The following is a 23,127-nucleotide window of genomic DNA, read 5'->3' on the forward strand; positions in this document are numbered from 1 at the left end:
AGCTCCCATGAGGATCCATGGGGGTGGGGGACAGATGTTGAGAAATTAGGTTATTAAGATAGCTTCAGTTGGTAGAATAATGCTAGAGTAGATAGAGGTGAAAATGAAAGGGAAATTTTCAAACTGGGCTCTGCAGAGGTGCCCCTGGGGCTGCCACAGGATGAGGGCCACAGGATGAGGGTGAGCCCTCCCACTTAGACTTCAAAGACTCTCTGCTCTTACCTATTTTATAACCTATGATTTTAGGTAAATTCATTTTAGGAAAAAGGATTTTGATGCTAAAGGTTAATTTTTTTTGGTAAACTGCTAAGATATTGGCATTCCCTGTGGACTCTTGATCCAGAGATGTGATGATGAAGTTGAAGAGAACGGTGAAGAAAAAGATAGTGGAAAGTAAACTGAACTAGAAGGAAAGGAGGTCTGAAACCTGAATCTTCTTATTCTTCCTTTCACAGTCTGTGACACTGGATGACACAGTCTATGGGTTTTCATCTCTTGGGGTCATAGTTTCCTTATCTATAAAAGGAAGACCTTGAACTAGATCGTGGAAGGCCTTTTTAGCCAGCTCTTATGATTTCTTTCATCTATTGTGGCCATTTCTTTTGCTCCCTGCTTCCTGCTCCCCCCTCCTTTATTTTTAGAATACAAGGGTCTTGGTTTATTGGGGAGGAAGCAGTGGGCATTGGTCCCAAGCAGTGGAGGTATCCTGTATGACCTCCCACGTGGTCTTAAAAGCAATGTTGTTGTCTCCTTTGAGTACCCTAAGGGTACTTATTATACAAAATTTGTTCTGTGTTTCTATCTTTCCATAAAAGGTTGAGGTATTTGAAGTTGAGGTTCTTAGAAATACAGCAAAAGCTACAAACTGCATTTGGGATCTTAAACAGTTGGGTAGTTCCTCACTATTTGACAAAGTTAAAATTATAGAAAATACTTAGATGCTTAAATATCTGGGTAGATTATTTTCAGTCCTGATATTTTCTCATCATATATAACATTTTAATACCAATAAAATTTAGTTAACAAATACGTTGTTTAAAAACATTTAACTTTTTTATTTCTTTTGGTCTCAAATTGATTTAAGCCTAAAATGTACTAAATTCTAGAACTAAAGTCTTAATTCTTGTACCTGGCCTTAATTAAATATACCAAGAGCTGGACATGTAATTGAATTTAGTAAATGGGAAAGATTTTGTAGTTTTGTAGCTTTTATTTCAGTTGTATGTAAAATTTTTCAGATTGGCATTTCCTTATTTAAAATGGCCTATTTTTTTATGGAAAAGCTTTAAATTTAAAACTTCTTAAAAACAAATGTAAATTGTTATACACACTTCTGACTTTAAAATGAATGTTAGATAGTCTTATTAATTTCTTTAAGGCTAAGAATTACTTTTCTTTAAAATGCTATTAGGTAGTTACCCTTGCAAGAAGTCATACTCAAAAGTATAAATTCTAAATTACCTTAAAATTGAATCTTTCAGGTAGATAATAAGGCTACAGCATATTTATTCATTAATACTTGAATATTTTAAATCAAGAGTAAATATACTAGTAGTTGAGGTTATTACTTAGAAGTTTACATATGGAATATCAGTTTTCTGTAAACAAAGCAACATGATGCCTTCAAAATTGTAATATAGCCTGTGAAGGCTATGAGCGTTGGCCTGCTCTCTAGCTGGGGGATTATCTATATATTTAGCTCTAAACTTTTGGTCTTACAGAAGTTCTGCTTGCAGTTCCTGATCATGTCACATAAACTATCTTGAATTAATTGAAGATATTTTCTGCTAATCTTTAATATCCACGCTGTTACGATAACATGATAAATGATAATATGGGGACCTCTCAGAAAAATACATTATTTGGAGACTTTATTCACCTTATACAAAAAAAAAAACAAGACCAAGTCCAATTTTTCATTTAATAAAACATTCCTTAAGTTGTGATTCTTAAACTAGATGAGTTATAGGGACATTAGTTGTTGTCAAACTGTCACACCTACTGAAAATGAGACAGAAAGGGACCTGTTATACCTGCTTAAGTAATGGATCCTTTTTATGTTTCCTATCCTTGTTCAGTTCTTTAATTGTACTTGATACATTCTTACCCCAAATATTTTCTACTTACCTTTCCATTTTATTTAACCATTGTGGATACTAGATTAGCTTTGGCCATTTGCGGCTTCAAAAATTTTTTTTTAATTTTTTTTGAAAATCACTGTTATAGTACTTTGTTGAGGATCAGAATAACGAAGAAAGGTCGAGAAATGTATATTCATTGTATATGTGGTAGTACTTTAATTACCCTTAGGATATATGGGTGAAATAGTGTTCTTTGCCTTAGAGAAGATGAAAGTCCAGCTGGATGAGTAAGAAGTATCTGTGTGGAACAACTAGAGAGTATGAGATTGAGAGCCACGTTGTATAGTGAGGCAGAGCAACACATCATCTGCTAATTCAATATAGTGCGATAGCAGAATGTAATGAGAAATGTATAATCAGTGTTAAAATTGAGAACAATATTAGTACAAATTTGCTTTTTTATTTTAAAGGAAAAATTGGATGACTAAATACAAAAATACAACAAAAGTTGATCTACCTAGGCAGAAGAATATATGACCAAGCATTGGTATAACTTTAAATATGATGATGCATGTTTTTTCTATAATCCACCTCCTTTTTCTTAGGAAGGATACATCACTGTCAAAAGGAAAAGCTTCTACTTAATCACTTCTTTTGAAATAAAACAGGGTTTTGGATATGTCAAAGCAAAAATACAGCATTCCATTAAAAAGTTCCCTTTTAATTAAGTTCAAATTCCTTTTGTTGTATTTTAATATCATTGTTGAACACATTAGTTATTTTCAGCATTTATAATCTTTCTCAGGTCATCCTTTTTAAAATTAGGATGACTTTGTTCTTTCTATGTTTTTTAGTCTTTCTAGGACTTCACTGTTGCTTCCGTAAGTCTTTGCAAATTTCTGGGTTGAAGAAAATAATAAAATATTAGAATATAAGAAATTACAGTTTTTCCACCATTGTGTTCTAATTTTTGCCTGTTCATTTTTGTTGTGGGATACTGTAATCTCAGTTTCTGAAAGCCCAGTTAGTTGATTCTTTGCCACATATCTTTCATACTTAAAGTAGATTTGGGTAAACTTTTCCTGATAGAGATTCTTACTTTTATGAAATATCTTGGCTGTTTTCAAATAGCCATGTAGTAATAAATGTAAGTTACATTGCCATGATTTTCCATATTTTTTTAATGGTAATCAGTGTTGGTGCATTTATGGTTACTTTAAAATGGTTTCAGGATTTCCATTTAGTTTTTGAACCAATGGCAGTTTATGTGAACACAATTTTTTCTAATATCCCTATTTCAGAAGAATGCCTGAGTGTTTGTCTTATCAGATTTGTTTTTGTTTTTTTCAGAAGTCGTATTTTAATCCCCACACTTTACTTAATGGAATTATCTGTATGTTTTTAACATGAACCTCTAGGTTTCATTATCCAGAAAGTGACTTTTGAGATGTCATGAGCTCTTTGCCTGCTCAAGGCTATTTTGTGCTTAGTGATTTAAAAATCATGTGGGATGCAGCTGATGCTTAATAAAGTATAACTTAGTTAACAGTTTTAAAATAGCTTTGCTGTTTTCTTTGCTGAAGTAGGAGTTTGTTTTATGATGAAAGACTTGATATGCAAAGGAGAATAAGGGACCTTATAAGTGGGCATCTCACTATTTCAGTTGGATGTACGCATTAAAGCTAAAGATATAAATACATGCAGCTTGTTTTTGAATAAGAGTTATCAGAGTTGACATATAGTGGTCACTGATATTTATTGAATAGCTTGCTTAAATGTTTTCTCCTCATACCTTAAATATTGTCCATGGCATTGACAGTTGTGTAGGATTCTACATTAATTTTGCTGTGCTCTAAAGCAAGAGCATACTCTTTGGAATGGAAGTAGTGGCTGGCCAAAAAAATAAATAAATAGAAGTTGTGTGGGAAATATCATTTGGGTGGTATTAATAGTCACCATTAATTGAGTTCATAGGTTGACTAAAGACGGGGCATGATCTGATTCTGTTCAGAAAACATCAGCCTGAGAAGATAGCTCTGAACCATAACACATTTTCTTTGCAAGAATTTAGGTTAAATAGAATATAAAGTATCTAGAATATACTCCATCTTAGAACCTATATGATACAGCATACCTTTTGAGATTTTTTTTGCTCAATTACATGAACAATTTTTGTCTTGACAGTTTACTTTTTAAATTCTATTTTTTTTAATATTTTTTATTTTATTTTTTTGGCTGCGTTGGGTCTTTGTTGCTGCATGCAGGCTTTCTCTAGTTGCAGCGAGCAGGGGCTACTCTTCATTGCGGTGCGCGGGCTTCTCATTGCCGTGGCTTCTCTTGTTGCGGAGCACCGACTCTAGGTGCATGGGCTTTAGTAATTGTGGTGCACAGGCTCATAGTTGCGGCTCGCGGGCTCTAGAGTGCAGGCTCAGTAGTTGTGGCGCACGGGCTCAGTTGCTCCACGGCATGTGGGATCTTCCCGGACCTGGGCTCAAACCCGTGTCCCCTGCATTGGCAGGCGGATTCTTAACCACGGCACTACCAGGGAAGCCCCTAAATTCTATTTTAAGTACATTTTGGAGCTTTGAATATAGTAGTACTTAATCTTTCATTGTGTGGTTGGAGATTGAAGTTGATAGCAAGGTCACATTAATACCTGATACTTGTCTCAGTTTAGTTACTTAACATTTGAGTACCTATTCCACGGAGGATTCTGAGAAGGCTTTATGGTCCTTTATAATTACCATTTAAAAGTGCAGTCTTTGCCCTCACTGAGCTAAACTTAAACATTTTTGCAAAGTTTTTATGGTAAAGATAAAGTACTATTCATTCAACAAACATTTGAGAGCTAGCTATTTCCATAATTAGAAGGTCCCTACCCCTAATTATCTTAGAAGTGTAGTGGCAGAGGCAGGAAAACCAAAAAATTAGCTATGAACAAGTACAGTAGAAACACAAAGGTGGACATATTTGCTCATTTTTGCTCTTCTCTATTCCGGTTTTATTTATTATATACTACTTCGAGTCTTTGCTTTTCTATTATTTCTATTATTCTTAAAGTGGACTTTAGGCATTGGCTAGTTCGACATGATTATTTTATTTTTTAGAAGATGGAACAGAGCCTAAAAAGGTTCAGTAGCTTCAGGTTAAGAAGCTCAGTGCTTCTTAAAGTATGGTCTTTGGACCAGTAGTCTCAGTGTCACCTGGTTACTTACTGGAAATACAAATGCTCAGGGGCTACTCCAAACTTACTGAATCAGACTGTCGATGAGTCCCAGCAACCTGTGTGTTTAACAAGCCTTCCAGATGTTTCTGAAGCATATTCAAGTTTGAGAACCACTGTTATAGCTCAGTGATTCTCTGTGCCTCCCTCACCAATCAAGATCATTGTTCTAGTGAACACCTGTTACTGATGGGTGTGTTATATCTCAGGAGTCTTTAAATAAAAATAAGTAAGGGGTACTAATGTAGGTAATTAGTGATAAAACTCCAGTAAGGTCCTCCAAGTCTAGCACTCTTTCCATTCACTGTTACTTTTCACACTTTCAAATACTTTGACAGCAACTTGTTTAGTCTACAGTAGTGATTCTGTCCCCCTAGCTTTAAAAAGCTCCCAACCCTGATTTAAACATCAAAGTAGAATAAAAAATCAACATATTCTCAGGAAATCTTCTTATGTTTTTCCTCAGCTTTCTAAAAGATTGGTTCTGGATCTTCTCCGGATTGTGGACTCCTTTGGAAAACTAATGAAAGCCATAAACCTTTTCAGAAAAAAAATATGTGTACATGCATGTACGGAACATTATATATACTCTCACAGATTTCATGGTCCTTCTTGAAGCTCAGAGACCCAGGTTAAGAAGTGCCTCATTCTGATTTCTGTGGAAACGTTTTTTCCACTTTTCCAGTTCTTCCCTTTCCTTTTTCTATGTTAATCATTTTTTGAGAGTTAAAAATGGCCTGCCCTGCCTCTCCTTCATTTACATACACTGCACAAGCACACATACACGCACATACCTAAATGAGTGGGGGCTGGCACTGACATATTTTGGGAATAGACTGCTTGGTGATTTGAGGAGCACAGGCCAGGGCTTGCTGTAATGGTTCCCTATATATGTATTTGTTCAAGTATATTGAGTATATATTGAGCAGAATACTGTATATATTCATGGGCATTAAAGAATCAAATTCCTTCTAGTAAGCAAGTTGAGGGATATAACATACAGCAAAGAAAACTTCCAGCTACACACAGGACTTTGCTCTGAGACTTGATGATATAGGAAACTTGCTGCAATGAGAATTCTTTCACCCTTTTCTCCCCACCTTCCTTTTTTGCAGGGGTGGGTAGAGGGTAGGGAAGATTTAGAAATGCAGAGGCCAATATGTGAGGATTTCAGAGAGCAAGATTTAAATATAAGTATTCTAGATGTTAGTCTTGGTTCCAATATTGGTATTTCATGTTTTTTATTTTTATTGTTTAAGATGTTTATGCATTCATTATTATGAAATTCTGACTATTAAATCAAATAACATATGATGTTTGATAGATGTTTAAAGTATGGTGCACTATGGAATTAAGCCCTTTCACCTCAAATGTTTATTTTTCAAGTGCCAGCGTCTGAATTCCTATATATATGTGAAAAGTTTAAAAGTTAAATAACAACTAAAAATGCTTTCTGTGCGTATAACATTTCAGAAATGTTTATAAGTTGAGAATGATAACAAGAGAAATTATTTTACTATATTGCATTAATACTGCCAATGAAATAAGATTGCTTTTGATATGTGATTTTGGAGGTAAATGTATGAAATATATTGTCCTCCAGTATAAGAGATATTGTAGCTCATGGGATCCTTAGTTATTGGTATTGTCTTGGGATGCAAACTGACTAGTAATATTATTAGTCAGATATCCTCTTTTATGTAAGAAGATTTAGATAGTATTTAATCATCACTTTCTGAAAAAATTGCATAGATTATATTCTTTTTTTTCTTCTCTTCTAGGATCGAAGTAGAATGTATGACAGTTTGAATATGCACTCTCTGGAAAATTCCCTTATTGATATTATGAGAGCAGAGCATGATCCTCTTAAGGGTAAGTGATTTTTATTTTCTTATATTATCTACCATTTTGTCTGCTTATCATTTTTCACATGAAAATGAGCACTAAGTAACACCTATCTCATCTATAAAATTCTGTTTGTTAATAAGAACCCTTGTTTTTATGAAAGATCATACTTTTTCCTTATTTAGCTTTATGTCAATTTATACAGCGAGAAATGTAAACCTACTCTCTTGACTTGTTGTTTAAGAAAAAGCCACTGTTTAAAGATGCTCGTCTGTTCACCAAAGGATGAAGAATGGATCTAAAGGTGTTATAGTCACTATTCTAGAATTCTTTCAAATACAGAAATATTAAAAAATAATAATAACTTTCTTGGAATACTTGAATTTGCAGTTTACAGTAATTCCATCCTAAAATTGTTCTAGGTTAGCTTCCCTTGTCATTTTTCTTCTACCTGTCATATCATAGGGATTTGAAAGTGTTTCAAGGTAGAGAAGCTATTCGTAAAAGTTGGAGCAGATTAGGAAAAAGAATCAGCCCCACTAATCTTACACTGTCAGTCTCATCACAGTTACAGTTAACTGTATCTGAAGAAATTCCGTTAACATACTTGTTTTCATTTGTCTGCACATTACATGTTAGTAATTATTTTATATTTCTTCATAAAAAATACCTCCTTGCCTTTTACATTAATGGTGAAAATCTAGCAAACGGTGTGAACTTGTGATGAGAGATATTAGTTGTCTGTTGCTGCCTAATAAACAATCCCCAAACTTAGCAGCTTAAAACAATAAACGTTTATTACCTCACACAGTTTCTGGGCGTCGGGAATTCAGGAGCAGCTTAACTGGTTGGTTCTGGCTCAACATCTCTCACTGAGTCAAAACCACGGGTTACTTTGTAATCTTTCCGTCTTTAATTCTGTAAAGCCAAGAATTACCTTACAAGAGTTAGCCTAAAAACTCTAGAACTTCAGAGTTGGCAGCAAGATGATGGCTGTGGCTCAGTTGGCAATATTGATCAGATATCTAAACATTTTTGTTCTGATTCTGGATTTTGCTTGTGAAGGAGTTTCTTGTCTATTTCCTTTATTGTTAGAGAAGCTCAAGGGATCATTGGTGATTGTCAGTGATGTGTGATAATGTTAATTCTGCTCACAAACTAATAATGATAGTTATATTTTGATTTTTGGTTTTCGTTTTTTTGAGAGCGGTTGCTTCTAACTAAAATTCAGCCTAATTTTTGAGTATCTGTAGTTGAGGGCTTGTTTTTTTTCACTGTTATCCCGACAGTTCCAGTGGCATTTGTCTTGGATCCACTGTTTAAGAATAGAAACCGGCAAGCAGCTTGTGATTATGAAGAATTTCCCTCTGTTTATTTCCTTGCCTTCTGTAGATAGAAAACCCTTAGAAATTCTAATACAAGATAAAGTCAGTATTAACTGTTACCAGTGAATAATTAAAACTTTTTCATTGTTGTTTCTCCCAGTCTTCCTTAAAAAAGCCCTTTGAACATGTTAAGAGAAAACATTATCTCACTATTAATTATCTCAGTTTTTTTTTTTTTCTAGCCTGTTATATAATAAAAGTGGAGGAAAACCTAGAAAGAAGACTTTGAAAAAGAAAATGGAAGCAGCATAAGGCTAAGAGGAATTTAGTAATTAAAAACCTCAAGTTAATTCAGAATTATTTTGTTAGAAAAATTATCTTTGGATGTGGGAAGGGGAAAAACATGCTTATCACCACCTTTAGGAATCATCTCTGTTTCTAATTGGAGTATTTTATGTTCTACACTTATTATGACAGGGAACAGAGAAAAAAAATAAAAGAAAAAAACATTTTGAGAATGCTTCTCCACATAGAATTAAGAAATAAGACTGGTACTTCTGCCAAATTGCCATCATATACCTTTTAAAAATTATCTTGATACCAAGTGCTTCCACTTGTTTTTTTCTTTTATTACTAGTACAAATTTCCCTGCCTTCTGGGATATCATACTGCGTATCTTCCTCCCCACACTCTGATCATTACACATCTTCTTTGTGCTGGGCCTCAGTAAAATCTGCGAAAGCAAGGTTATGACAAGTAGGTGAAACCAATCCCTGAATTTGCTTCTCCTCCCTTCCATTCCTGATCTTTAGGTCATCACTTCAGCCTCTATCCCATCTCTCTTATCTTTTCATCCCTTTCAGAAAATTCTATTCTCTATTTAATATAAGGAAATTCTTTTCTTTTTTCTAAAAAACAGAATGAATCATATTTTATCCTTCTAAAATATTTTCAAAAAAACCAACCATTTGCTTTGTCTTCCTTATGGGATCTAATGAACAAGGAGGAGGGAGTTGTGGGGTAAACTTGAAAAAATAAAAATGAATTTCTTATTTCCCTTTGCGTTAATGGTGTAAGTTTCTAGAAAATTTTCTGTATGAACTTGAGTAACGAAAGATTATATTAGTTATCTATTGCTGCATAACAAATTACCCCCAAATTTAGTAGCTTAAAGCAGCAATAAACATTTATTGTCACATGCAGTTTCTGTGGGTTAGAATTCAGAAGCACTTTGGCTGATTGGTTCTGGTGAAGATCTCAGGAGGTAGCAGTCAGGGTATCAGTGAGGCTGCAGTTATCTGAAGGCTTGACTAAGGCTGTAGAACCCTTTTTCAAGATGGCTTACTTATGTGGCTGACAAGTTAGTGCAGGCTGTTGGTAGGAGAACTCAGTTCATCATGTGGACCTCTCCACAGGACTGCTGGAGTGTCCTCAGAGCGTGGTGCTGGATTCCCCCCAGAGCAAATGATAAAGCTCAAGGTGAATGCCCCAGTGTCTTCTATGATTTAGCTTCGGAAGTCTCACACCATCATTTCCATGACATCCTACTAGCTACATAGGTCAGCCCTGCTCAGCTGGGGAGTAGTCTGCTACTCAAGAGCTGTGGCTACTAGGAGGCAAGGATCAGCGGAGGCCATCATGGAAGCTGCCTTCCACAGAGATGAAAGGCAAAAACTAAATTTGCATTTGGTTCTACTTCTCTAAAGGAAAAGAGAAAGTACTTCAGGTAAGAGTTAATGTTGATAGAAAAGCAATCAAGCAGCTCTCCGGAATCCAAAGAAAATCTATGGCAGGTTACTGACATGACTGATAACTGACTAATTATACTAACAGAAGGACCCTCCCACCCCCACTTAAGCCCAGAATGCAAGCCTGATGGTTTTTACAAGTCAGTAGGTCACTGTTTAATGTTAAGGTCTTTATAGTCTAGCATAGCAGGTGGAAGGGTCTTGTCGAGGCTCTAAAGATGTGAAGTGATGGCAACCAAAGATGGGGCTCTGAATGTATTTTATTCCACTTTTGTTCCTTTTATTCTACTTTTGTACCATGCAGTGTCCAAGACCCTGCTGTGCATTATGTGAAACAGACATGGTCTCTGTTCTTGTGGAATGTACAGCCTAAGGGGGAAAGAGAGACTTTATATGTGTAATATACATAGATACATAGAATATACTAATATAACATGATGTATACATGCAATACATGCAGATTATGTATAGATATAGCTACAAGTGTTAGAAATAGTATAGAGAGAGGTTATAAAGTGTTCAAGGAGGTAATAAGTGGAGGTACCTAACGTAGCTATGGAGTAAAGAAAGCTGAGACCTGAAACCTGAGCAGCACAAAGATGAAAAAATATTGGGGGGGAAAGTATCACCTAGACAAAGGGACCAGGTTGTATTTAAGAGCTCATCACAACTGAGGAACTGAAAGCAGACTGGTCCTGGCATAGATTGTTCAGGGCTTCCTGATGCTGGTTGGGTATAACACCGCTCAGCCAGTCCAAGGGTGGGGGGGAGCGGGGGGGCTGCTGCCTTTTCCTCTGTACTGTGAACAGTAACACACTGTTTTATACTTTCCTTAGTACGAGTGGCACTGACTGATCTGTTTTATTTATTCTGCAGTGGTTTCTCACCATGAACCTCCTATTTTCTGATGACTGTCTTGATTTTTGACAAATATTTTCCTTTTCAAAGAAAGGACAAATATGAATTCTTTTAATGGTTAAAGTAAATCATGCTTTGCCAAGTGCAGTTCTGTGATTCTGCAGTTTTGTGTTTGCATACCTATTTTAAATAATCTGTGATCTTTTTATGTATGTGTGGGTCAGTGCATTCCCCTTTAAACAAAAGAACAAGACAGCGATTATTGTTAATCTCTCTTCCCTCTCTGCCCTCAGCAATTTACAAAAAAGGTCTTACTGTGTAAGCATTTTTACCAAAAATTGCTTACCCCCTCCTCCAAAGCATAAGGGAGAACAAAAAAATTTAATTTAAGCGCATAAAAGATCATTTGAGAACAGTAGGAAGAAATGTAGCTTATATAACAATCTTAGGAGGATCTGTCTCAGCAAGTCACAATGCCTTTACTAATGTTCCCTGAACAATTCAGGGGAATTCAGGAAAAAGGATTTAGAGCGTGATTTTACAATACCAACGTATTTTAGAAGTGGATGCCTTTAAAATGTTTTTATTTATTATGTGTTTTTATATATCTAGCATCATTTTTATTACTTGACTGCTAAACTCCTATTCTAAGACTCCTGAAGTAAAACTCTGCTTATTTTAAGGAAAATAACCCCTGAGAAAATAAGGAATGACTTCTATAAGGTGCTAAGTGGTCCTGGTAGTACCAAGTAAATTCTTGCTGCATTTCTTCGAAGAAGACACTTCTCTTTTCCCTCTGATTCTCTTCGCCTGCCTTAGTATAAAATTGAAATACAGAGTCACAAAATAACTTGTATAAATTTCTAAAAGTCTGGTGTGAGAACTTACATTTTGAACTTAAGAACTTCTAAGCTGGACAGAGGTTCTCAAACTTGGAGAACATGTTTAACGGGCAGGTTTCAGGGCCCTGCTCCTAGAGATTGTGCATTGCAGACTATGTAACGAGAGTACACTTTGAGAAACTCTCGTATAGGAGAACAAGATCAAGGAGATCTATGAAGAATTTTTAAAATTTTAGTGGAATTTATTAAAATACATCAGAGTGAAAAATAAAACTGATACCAATAATATCCATGCCAAAGTAGTTACATGGCTCCTCTTAAACTGCCCTAGCTTATTCACTCTGACAGAGAGAGGCATGCATTTCTCAGAACCAGTTTTGCTTTTCTTCAGCCACTTGTGGTTCCTGAGTCAAAATTAATTTTCACAAGTGCCAAAAAAAGTATACGACAAAAATCATTTCATTAGAATGTCTTCAAAAAAAGATAATTAAGGATGAATTGCTATGTATGCTTTAAATTTTTCAATAAAATGTTTCCTTTTGTTTTAAAAAGGAGTAAGTAGAATTTACATATTCTTTTCCCTTTACTTCATTGATTTTTTTTCTTTTTCCTGTAGATCACTGGCCTTTGATAAAGAGAAAAAAATCATTATCTTTGGAATAAATTATATTTATATAGAAGCCATATACATTTTATTATATGTATTCTGACTTTAAGAGATATCACTGTTGTGACATACCTGATACCTTTACCCCCAACTACTCAGAATTTAGTTCATCTTAAGGAAAGTACGATTTACAAGAGTTTACCTTCTGTCGTAATGCCTGCAGATTGAAAAAGAAATTTTGAAAGTGTGGCTGTAAAAGTTCTTGTTTTAGAAGACTTATTTGAAATATGGTATCATGGATAGAGATTTTAAATTTTTATTTCTTTTTAGATATGTGTCTTAATTAGCAAAAATATTATTAAATTTAGAGTATAGTTGTTATTTCTTCCAAGCATCTTTGAATATTCAACTAAATGATCTGAGTTACATCAGACTGCAGTTCCTTTTTTAAAAACTTAAACCCGTCACACAGAAATGACAATGAATTTTCTTAAAAATCACATTTATTCAGGGAATATATGTGTTCATTAAAAGCTTGTTATTCACACAAAGCATCTTTCTTAGAACTTTAAACATGGGCTTGTAACTCTTATTTTTAAATTGAAAATAAAAACAAAAAGAATACTTTCTATATAGAACTTGCAGTGATAAAAGCAAGTATATGGGATAACTAGGCCTATGAATTTTAGCTGCTTATGGTATTTGAAAAGGATCTGAGAATCTCTAATGAAGGTTTTTCCTCCAGAGTATAGGACTTTATCCTTTTGAAAATGTTTTTCTTATTACAAAAAGTAGTATGTATTCATTAAAAGAAATTTGGAAAAACTCGGAAAACAAAAGTTTTGAAATCATCAATAGTTCCACAAGCTAAAATAACCACGTTCGATATTTTTGGTGTAAAATTTTTCTAGTCTTTTCTTTTTAAATATATAAGCATAAGATATTTGAGATATTCCAATGTTTACCTTCCCTCCAGCCGGGTTAGCTTTTAAAAAATTAGTTAAGAAAAATATACGTACATAGATTAAAAAGTGAAATAGTGCCATAAGACTTACAGAGCTAAAAATAGAAGTCTTTTCCCTCATTCTTCTCTGTTTACTTCTGATTCCTGTTTCCTAGATGTAGCCACTTTCAACTTTGTTTTACCAATTCTTCATGTAATTATTTGTAAATATTAAGTAGTGTATGCTTTATATTTCCTACATTTTATGTATTATCTTTTGACTATCAACTTTAACTTACCCATACCCCAACATTCTCTCTGCTCTGTCCTCTCAAAATTATTTTAGGACCACTTTTGTTTAAATTAGAGGGTATATTTACTATGATAATACAGATATTATTCATAGGTGCACTTCATATGTTTTGTACTATAACATTTTCTTTTTCATATAACTTTCTTTTTCCTGGAATTAATCATCGTCTCTTTTGGTTTGTTTGGTTAGTTTTCTAAGTACTAGTCACTAATTCATCCCAAAATATATTTGTAGAACACTGAAGCTTCTCTCAATACATGTAAAAACATCAAATAATCATTTAGATTGATTTTTTTTTTTTCCTGCTGTTGTAGGTATCTTTGTAGCCCACCATAACTGTCATTTTGGGACTTCCCTAATCCCAGGAATTCCTTTTTCCTTGGGAATTCATGTCCTGATCTCCATGTGTTAATGGTTTATGCCTTTGTTTTATTGGGCCTGTCTTACAGAACCTTCCTTCAGACGGGATATAAATTTTGAGACTTGTATGTATGAAAACATGTTTATTCTACCTACGTAAGATGATAGGCTGGTGTGGAATTATATATTAGTAATTTAGAATATTGAAAGCAATGCTTCATTACTTCCAGGGCTACTGTAAATATAATACCATTATAAAACCTGTTCATTTGTATGATTGATTGTCTTATTTTCTGTTTTTAAATTTTTGCTTTTTTTACTGGAAGCTTTTAGAATATTTTCATGCCTGTGGTTCTGAAATTTTATAATAATGAATGCAGGTCTTCCAATGTATGGTGGTGGGGAAGGGTTTACCTACCTGTCTTCTTCCCTTGTCTTCTTTCCTTTCTTCCATCTTTCCTTCCTTCCTTCCATTTCATTGTTTTATTTATTGCACTGCACATTCATTGAGCCATCCTATTTAAGAGATTAATTTCCTTCAGTTCTTGGAAATTTACTATATTTCTTTGATAATTTCTTCCCTTCTGTTTTTTATGTTACCTCTTTCTGAAATTCCTGTTCTTGAAATATTAAGTCTCCTATACGCATCATTTGCTTTTCTAATTTCCATTGCTTTATCTGGTGTTTTGCTTTTGGAAAGGTTTGCTCATCTCTTATTTTCAACCCTTCTAATGATATTTTATTTTAAAATTTTTCTCTGAACAACTTTTAAGATCCTCTTTAAAAAATTCTGAAAACGTTCCTAGTTTTATTCTTTGATCTTATTTCTCTGGAGTATTTATCTTTAAACACTGTATTATAGTTTTGAAGATTATTTTTCCATTTCCTTGGATTGTCTATGCTTCTTTTAAGTTCCTCTTTTCTATTTCTTTGTTTTCTCATGCTGGAGGCTGTCGTCAAATATCTTATGATCCTTTGCTGTCCATTCATTTTTTTTTTTTTACATCTTTATTGGAGTATAATTACTTTACAATGGTGTGTTAGTTTCTACTTTATAACAAAGTGAATCAGTTATGCATATACGTATGTTCCCATATCTCTTCCCTCTTGCATCTCCCTCCCTCCCACCCTCCCTATCCTACCCCTCTAGGTGGTCACAAAGCACCGAGCTGATCTCCCTGTGCTATGCGGCTGCTTCCCACTAGCTATCTACCTTACGTTTGGTAGTGTATATATGTCCATGCCTCTCTCTCGCTTTGTCACAGCTTACCCTTCCCCCTCCCCGTATCCTCAAGTCCATTCTCTAGTAGGTCTGTGTCTTTATTCCTGTCTTACCCCTAGTTTCTTCATGACATTTTTTTCTTAAATTCCATATATATGTGTTAGCATACAGTATTTGTCTTTCTCTTTCTGACTTACTTCACTCTGTATGACAGACTCTAGGTCTATCCACCTCATTACAAATAGCTCAATTTCGTTTCTTTTTATGGTTGAGTAATATTCCATTGTATATATGTGCCACATCTTCTTTATCCATTCATCCGATGATGGACACTTAGGTTGTTTCCATCTCCGGGCTATTGTAAATAGAGCTGCAATGAACATTTTGGTACATGACTCTTTTTGAATTTTGGTTTTCTCAGGGTATATGTCCAGTAGTGGGATTGCTGGGTCATATGGTAGTTCTATTTGTAGTTTTTAAAGAAACCTCCATACTGTTCTCCATAGTGGTTGTATCAATTTACATTCCCACCAGCAGTGCAAGAGGGTTCCCTTTTCTCCACACCCTCTCCAGCATTTATCATTTCTAGATTTTTTGATGATGGCCATTCTGACTGGTGTGAGATGATATCTCATTGTAGTTTTGATTTGCATTTCTCTAATGATTAATGATGTTGAGCATTCTTTCATGTGTTTGTTGGCAATCTGTATATCTTCTTTGGAGAAATGTCTGTTTAGGTCTTCTGCCCATTTTTGGATTGGGTTGTTTGTTTTTTTGTTATTGAGCTGCATGAGCTGCTTATAAATTTTAGAGATTAATCCTCTGTCAGTTGCTTCATTTGCAAATATTTTCTCCCATTCTGAGGGTTGTCCATTCATTTTTAAAGATAAGACAAAAATGGTGATTGGAAACTGTGTATGTAATTAGGGCTTATAATCTAGCGAGCATTACTGTAAGCCAATCATGGAACTATCACAATGTTTGTATTCACATCCTTTCTTTTGGTCTGTGGAATGAACCTGGATGTATGTCTTCCATTCTTCTGCTTGGGAGCTGTATGCCTGTCTACTACTAGCCTTCTTAGAAGAGGCAAAGAAGGGGCTGCGTGTCTCTCTGGTTCATGCAGAAACTGACAAGCAATCATCAGCCTTCCTGTTTTCAGTTCTACTCATATTTACTCTCAGTGATAACCAGAGCTGCTTATTTCTGAACCTTTCCAGGTTTCTGCTATAGTAAATGGCTTGTTTGTTGATAATCTTCCCCAGGCACACACCAGTTTTGCTTTCAGTGCTTTCAATGATTTCTGGTCTCCAAAGTCAGCTACCACTCACCCATTCATGTTCACAGCTTTTGAAAATGTTGATATGATTCTTCTGTGATCTCTTCCCATTCCCTTTGTTCTAATGTGCTGTCATTTTAGTGGTTTCAGAAAGCAGCAGAGATGAGCACATGTGTTCAGTCCTCCATGTTCAGCTGGAAGTCTCTGTAACCCCTAGTCCACTTACTCCTTAGTGAAGCCTCCCTAACACTATAGTCAATAGTAGGTTACTTTGGTAAAGATTGTTAAGGAACTATATTTGTTTTTAATTTGGGCACCTTTCTCATTTATTTTTGATTCAGTCAGTTTTTTTTTTCTTTTCAGTGTATAGAACTTTTCACATGATAGTGTGTCATGGGAGCAATGACCACTTCTGTTTTTGCTTTATTTTTAATCAGTATCTGTTTTAGTGCCAAGCAAATAGAAGGGGCTCAGTAAATTATTGGCTGAATGATTAAACATTTTTCCACAATAATTTTTTATCATTATTTGTTTAGAACTTTTAAAATTATTTACACACATGTAAAATAGTTTGTATAACCATTCCCCTATAGTTGGACATTTAGGTATTTCAATTTTTAAATAAAACTCAGTGAGCTCTTTCTGAGTTTATATACATAGAATAAACTTAATACATTTGTTTTTGAGGCTCTAGATGTATATTGCAACTTATTTTTAAGTTTTATGCCAGTTTATACTGCCACTGATGATGTTTGATTGCCCATTTGTTATTCTTACTATTATTTTTGTTAGTAAACCCTTTTACAGTTTAAAGTTTTGTGACCATTAGTGCAACTTGATTTTAACATTAATTGCATATATCAGTTAGTACCAGTTTTATTGAAGTAATTTTACGATAATACATTATCTTACCAGATGATTAATGACTTTGGTTTAGCCTTTTGTGTTTTTTTGTCTTTCTTTGTGGTTCTACTTTACTTGAAATAAACTTTTTGATATTCTATGTTCCTTGATGTTTCTTAATATATTTTCTGGTATTAATTGGATAAAAGTTTAAAAAGTTATAAATAATTATTAGGTGAAAAAATTATGATGAGATCCTGAATTAAGAGTTAGTTAACTTGATTAATTTTCCTGGAAACTAAAGTAGATTGATGGCTTTTATTAGAGGTCGTTAAGGAATGATTCTGTTGCTTTCTTGGGATCTGGATCTAAGGGTATTTTCTACATTTGTATGATCTTATTCGTAGGCTTTTATGAGGCATGCATTGAGATTTGGGAGTGAGGTCAGGAATGACTGTCCTACCCGTAGGATCTGAGCAGAGATTGGAGTTATTCAAGGTTGGTAATGACCACATTCTGAGTGGCTTTTACCAGGCTTCCTATGAACCATTTTTTTTTTCTAATTAGATTTCAAAGTAAAGGTGAAATGTAGATAATGAAAAAAATATAAGAAGAGTGTACCAAACCAGTGGGAGCAATGCTTTATTTAAAGCATATAAAAAGGAATTTTTCATATTAGAATTTTTCATTTGAGGGTGTGTGTATGTGTGTGTGTTTAATATATGTATACAGTATATAACATATCATTTATTGAGCACTTGTTATATGCCAAGCACTGTTCTGAGGACTCTACATGTATGTATTAACTTATTTAATTCTCACAACTAAGGGTAGATATTTACCCTTAATTTACAGTTGGATGACTGTGGTGGCCTACTAACAATAATTGTCTAAGCTTCAGTGCTAGTAAGTGGTAGAATTTAATAGCTCTTGAGTTTGTGCATTTAACCACCACACCATACTGCCTCTCTTACTAGTTGGTTTAATGTTCTAACTCAAACTCTTTATGATTCTAATATGTGATTTAAATGTTTTTTTTTTCCTATTAAAAGGAGTTGGCAGAATGTGTGGCATGTTCTTCAGCAATTTTCTCATCAATAATGAGGCATCATTAACTGTGAATATTGGGGCTTTGGAGATCATTTTTTGGATGTATTCATTAAGAAAAAGAAAACAGTCGTGGAGAAGGGAAAAATTAATCTTGGCAAAGAGCAAAAAGCAAGACTTGTCTTTTTCCCTCCCCTCCCCATATTTAAGGGGTTTAGAAATGAACTGATAAAAGCTTGTTCTTTGATTTTTCCATTCACTGAGACAATGTCCTTTCCATGCCCCCACATACAAACATATATTTAGGTACTGTGCTTTAGATTGAGCTTATGTTTCACATAACAGAATGAGCTATTTCATTCATCCATTTAATAAATATTTGAGTCTCTTATGTACTAAGCTCTGTTTTAGATGCTAGAGTAGGGAATAAAAAAGACAAAGTCCTGCCCTTATGCATCTGTTTGAATGAAGGATAGAGACAACAGGAATCAGTGCTATGAAGGAAGAAATATAGTGTCAAGGGAATAGAGAAAGAAAGAAGCTGCTGTTTTAGACAGGATGGTCTGTGATGGCATCTCTTAAAGACCTAAGTGAAGTGAGAGGTGCAAGCTTTTGTCATATCTAGGCAAGTGCATTTCAAACAGAAAGGAGAGGAAATAATACGGATCCTGAAATGGGAATATGCCTAGTATGTTTACGTAATAGCAGAAGCCAATGTGGTTAGAATGGTAGAGCATGAGGGGCCAGATATTTATTCTAAGTGTGGGAGGGTTTTAAGCAATAAAACAACATGAGCTGACTTAGGTTTTAAAAGGATCACACAGACTGCTGAATGGAGACTAGACAGGTTATTCTGGCAGTCTGAAGAGATGGGGATGGCTTGGGCCAGGGAGACAGTGAAGGAGCTGGTGAAGAGCAATCAGGTTGATCTGTATGTTGATAATAGAACAGTTGACAGATTTATACACAGATTAGACAGAGTGAGGAGAAAAGGTAACCCAAGGTTTTGGGATGAGCAAACTAATGGAAAAAAGTGCTATATACTGATCTGCGGAAATATGGAGTTGAGGTAGAGAGTTGCAGTTGCAGTCATCTGCTTGGAGATGACATATGAAGTTTTGGTAGTAGATAATATCACATAGAGAGGCAGCGTAGAAAGGGAAGTCCAAGGAGTGAACGTTGGGGCTTTAGCATTTAAAGGTTGAAAAGAGGAAGAGGACATAGCAAAGCAGACTTCAGGAGTGGCTGCTGATAGAGGAAAACCAAGAGAGTATGGTATCTGGGAAAGGAAATAAGATGATACTTCATCAAATGGACATTTTCTTGTTAACTAGAGGCTTTAAATTTGAGAATACACAAACATTAAGAGATGTTGAGGAAGTGATTGCTTCATTTTATCCTTTCCAATTCATATATCTGTAACTTAAAAGAATGTTTAAATCCAAGGAAAAAGTGAAATAAGAAATGTTATAATTTTATCACTATTTGGTAAGTTCTTTTTATTGGTAGTAAGTAGTTTAGAGAAAGAACTCATATGTTGATATATATCAATAAATGTATATATGTGAATAGTCTAATATTGGCTTAACTTATTGAATGAAGGTCTTTAAATACTGCTTTGTTAAAATTTTAGTAACTGGTAATTTGTCTTTATAATTGGTAAGTTGTATGCAGTTGTCATATTTCTCAGTGTTTTTTGATGCTCTAATATGCATCTGAAATGGCTAACATGAATTGTTTTTTTATATATGTATTATGTATATTAAAATCATAATAGACTAATAAGACAATTTTTGAGACTGTAGGTCCTCTAGTTATTCACTGACACCTAAGAATAAATATATATTTTTCAAAATTGTTTATTTTAAATTTTATAGTATTTTAATGTAAAAGAAAAAGTACCAAGAGGTAGTATATACCGATTACTTATAGATATGTTAAAACCACCATTAAATTATTATACTTTATCATATTTTCACAATAATAAGTAATAACCCAGTTACCTAAAATTCAATTTGCCCAAACTCATTACTAGAGGACTTTATTTGTAAGGTTAGTTTCTTCTGGTATGACAGAAAACTCATAAGCAGCTTAAACAACATAGAAGTTTTTTTCTTTTACATAAACATAACACTCCTAGAAGCAGTACTGTGATTTTCATGGATCTAGGGTCCTTCTGTCTTGTTGTTCTGCTATCCTTCACACCCAGCTTCTGCCTCATGATCTAAGATGGCTGATTCAGTTGAGCCGTTGCTTCTGCATTCATTCCGACAAGCAGGAGAAAAGGTAAAAGAAAGGGAGAAGATGTTCCCTTTTAAGCATACCTTCCAGAAACTTCACTTACCAATTTTGTTTTACATCCTGTTGGCCACATCTTAGACACATGGGCATACTTAACTACAAGAAAGGCTGGGAAATTTACTTTTTTACTCTGGGCAGCCCTGTGTCTGTCCATTTGGGTGTCCTAGTATTGACAGAAACAGGTGTTAGTCTACAACTACCGGTCTGTGCCACAGGCCCTTAGATAATAGGGAGAAATTGGTTTTATAGCAATGTGGCTTTTTTCTATTTTTCTTTTCTATATTAAAGTATAAGTTAGCTATTATGCTACATAATTATTCTGTGAATATTTTTAATGGATGAATTTACCCTACAACCAACCATGCATACTTTTCTCCAGGTTATTTTATTAGCTAGGAAGTCATTATAAGATAGTGACTAAGTATGGAGCTAATCTGCCTGATTCGAATTCTGCCAGTGCCACCTGCCAGTGGGGTAACCTTGGGCAAGCTATTTAACCTCTTATGGCAAAGTTTACCTTCAAGTGGGAAGATAATAGTACCTAACTCACAGGATTATTATGAGGGTTACATAATTGGTTGTAAAGAACTTAGAAAAGCTCCTGGCACATAATAAGCCCTCCAGTGTTAGTTATTACTACCAATTGGCAGGTTCTTAATTAAAGTAATTTTAATACTATCCCATGTAAAATACAGCTGTGAAAGTTGACTTGTAAAGATGTATTAGTATTTCACTGCAGTAGAGGAAAAGTACTTGGGTAATTTTAAAACAGTCTAAATTTGCTTATTTCATTTTTGAATATTTCATTAGTTATATTGAGAGATTTTCTTCTTTGGAGAATTGTATTTTAGAACGTATTTACAGATGTATATCCATTTGCAAATAGATATCTGTCTTTTGAACTTTCCACATAAGGTGTGCCTTTTAAGTCCATTTAGAGACCAGAAGTCAAAAAACTATTAGTAATGAAAATATCTTGTTACCTGTGTCTTGGGACAAATAAAGTGAACAGTGAACCTTTTAGAAGATAATTATGTGGCAATTGAAAGTTGAGTGTATTTTGAAGTGGAACTAGTCTTAAGGCTTTGCTTAATTTACTTTTCTTGGAAGTCTTACTTGAATCCCTGGGCTTGGTTAAGTACTCCTTTGTGTTTTTTTATATAGCATACTGTACATAACTCTTCACACTTGGCAGAGTTTATTGAAATTGCATATTTGTGTCTGTCTCTCCTACCACATCATAAGCAGAGACTGTATCTCACTCATATGTGTATCCTCAGCATCCTGCACTATCAGTATACAAGACTTAATGAACTTGTTACACTGATCAGAGCAATACAGGTTGCCACTTTTGTAGGGATTTTGATTTTCAATCTCAAGTAAGAAATAACAGTGATTTTTTTCATGACTTTAAGTTGTTCTGTAAATTTGGTCAGCTGCAACAAGATGTTTAGAAATAGCATATTTCCAAAATAAACTGTGATCCTTCAGACAAAGTACATGCTGTTGAAATCCAGTTTAAGAAAGCTCTGCTTCCTAATTCTTTCTGTCTTGTGCCTTTTGTGTATACTCTTCTATTTCTTACTCCATACTAAAGTATCACAACAATAAGCTTTTTTAGAGTATGACAGCTTTATTTAAGAGGTCATTTAGTTAACTAATATCATGCTGCATGAAACTTAGGAGTAAATGAGAGGTGGTAAATTGTCCTTTGAAGGACAGAAACATTTACTTTAACTATGTTGAGTCTGAAAACAAAATGTGTAGTTAAATTAGAGCTCAGATGAAGTGTGTGTGTATGCATAAGTGTATGTGTGTGTGTATATATATATATATATATATATATACAGACACACACATAGCTATCTATTTGAATGTCAAAATTAGCTTATCTTTGCCACTTGGCTCTTGTACTGGAGATAATCAAATTCTTTAGCTTCATAATTAAAAGCCAATAGAAAATATCTGTTTTGCATGGGATATTTTGGAAAGGACGCTTAGCGTATAAAGTACTTGCTGGAGTGGTAAGGGTAGATGCAGTTAATCTCTACTCCTTACTAATCATGTCAAATCCATTCAGATATTTATTGGTCCCCCCCCCTCTGGTGTCAGTGCATTACACACTATCATATTGTCTTTTTAAAGGGCTGTGCTAAACGTTGCTGAAATGCAGTCTCACAGATATTTAATTTTTAGAAGTTTTCTAAGTGGATTTTAATGTACCTTTCTAATAGACTATCAGAGATTCAGGCATTAGAGGAAAATCCTGTATTTTAATGGACTACAAACA

At 34.4% G+C, this 23,127-nt stretch overlaps 1 protein-coding gene across 12 annotated transcripts in view; it reads left to right on the forward strand.

The window, feature by feature from the left end:
• Nucleotides 1–23,127, forward strand: part of CPEB2 (cytoplasmic polyadenylation element binding protein 2) — a 64,264-nt gene that overhangs the window by 7,329 nt on the left and 33,808 nt on the right. For all 12 annotated transcript variants that reach the window (XM_067735537.1, XM_067735539.1, XM_067735538.1 and 9 more), the window contains one exon: nucleotides 7,086–7,176. In XM_067735537.1, the coding sequence (XP_067591638.1) occupies nucleotides 7,086–7,176 (91 nt within the window). The remainder of the gene's footprint in view (nucleotides 1–7,085; nucleotides 7,177–23,127) is intronic.

Source organism: Pseudorca crassidens, chromosome 4 (genome assembly GCF_039906515.1).
Source record: "Pseudorca crassidens isolate mPseCra1 chromosome 4, mPseCra1.hap1, whole genome shotgun sequence".
NCBI lineage: Eukaryota > Metazoa > Chordata > Mammalia > Artiodactyla > Delphinidae > Pseudorca > Pseudorca crassidens.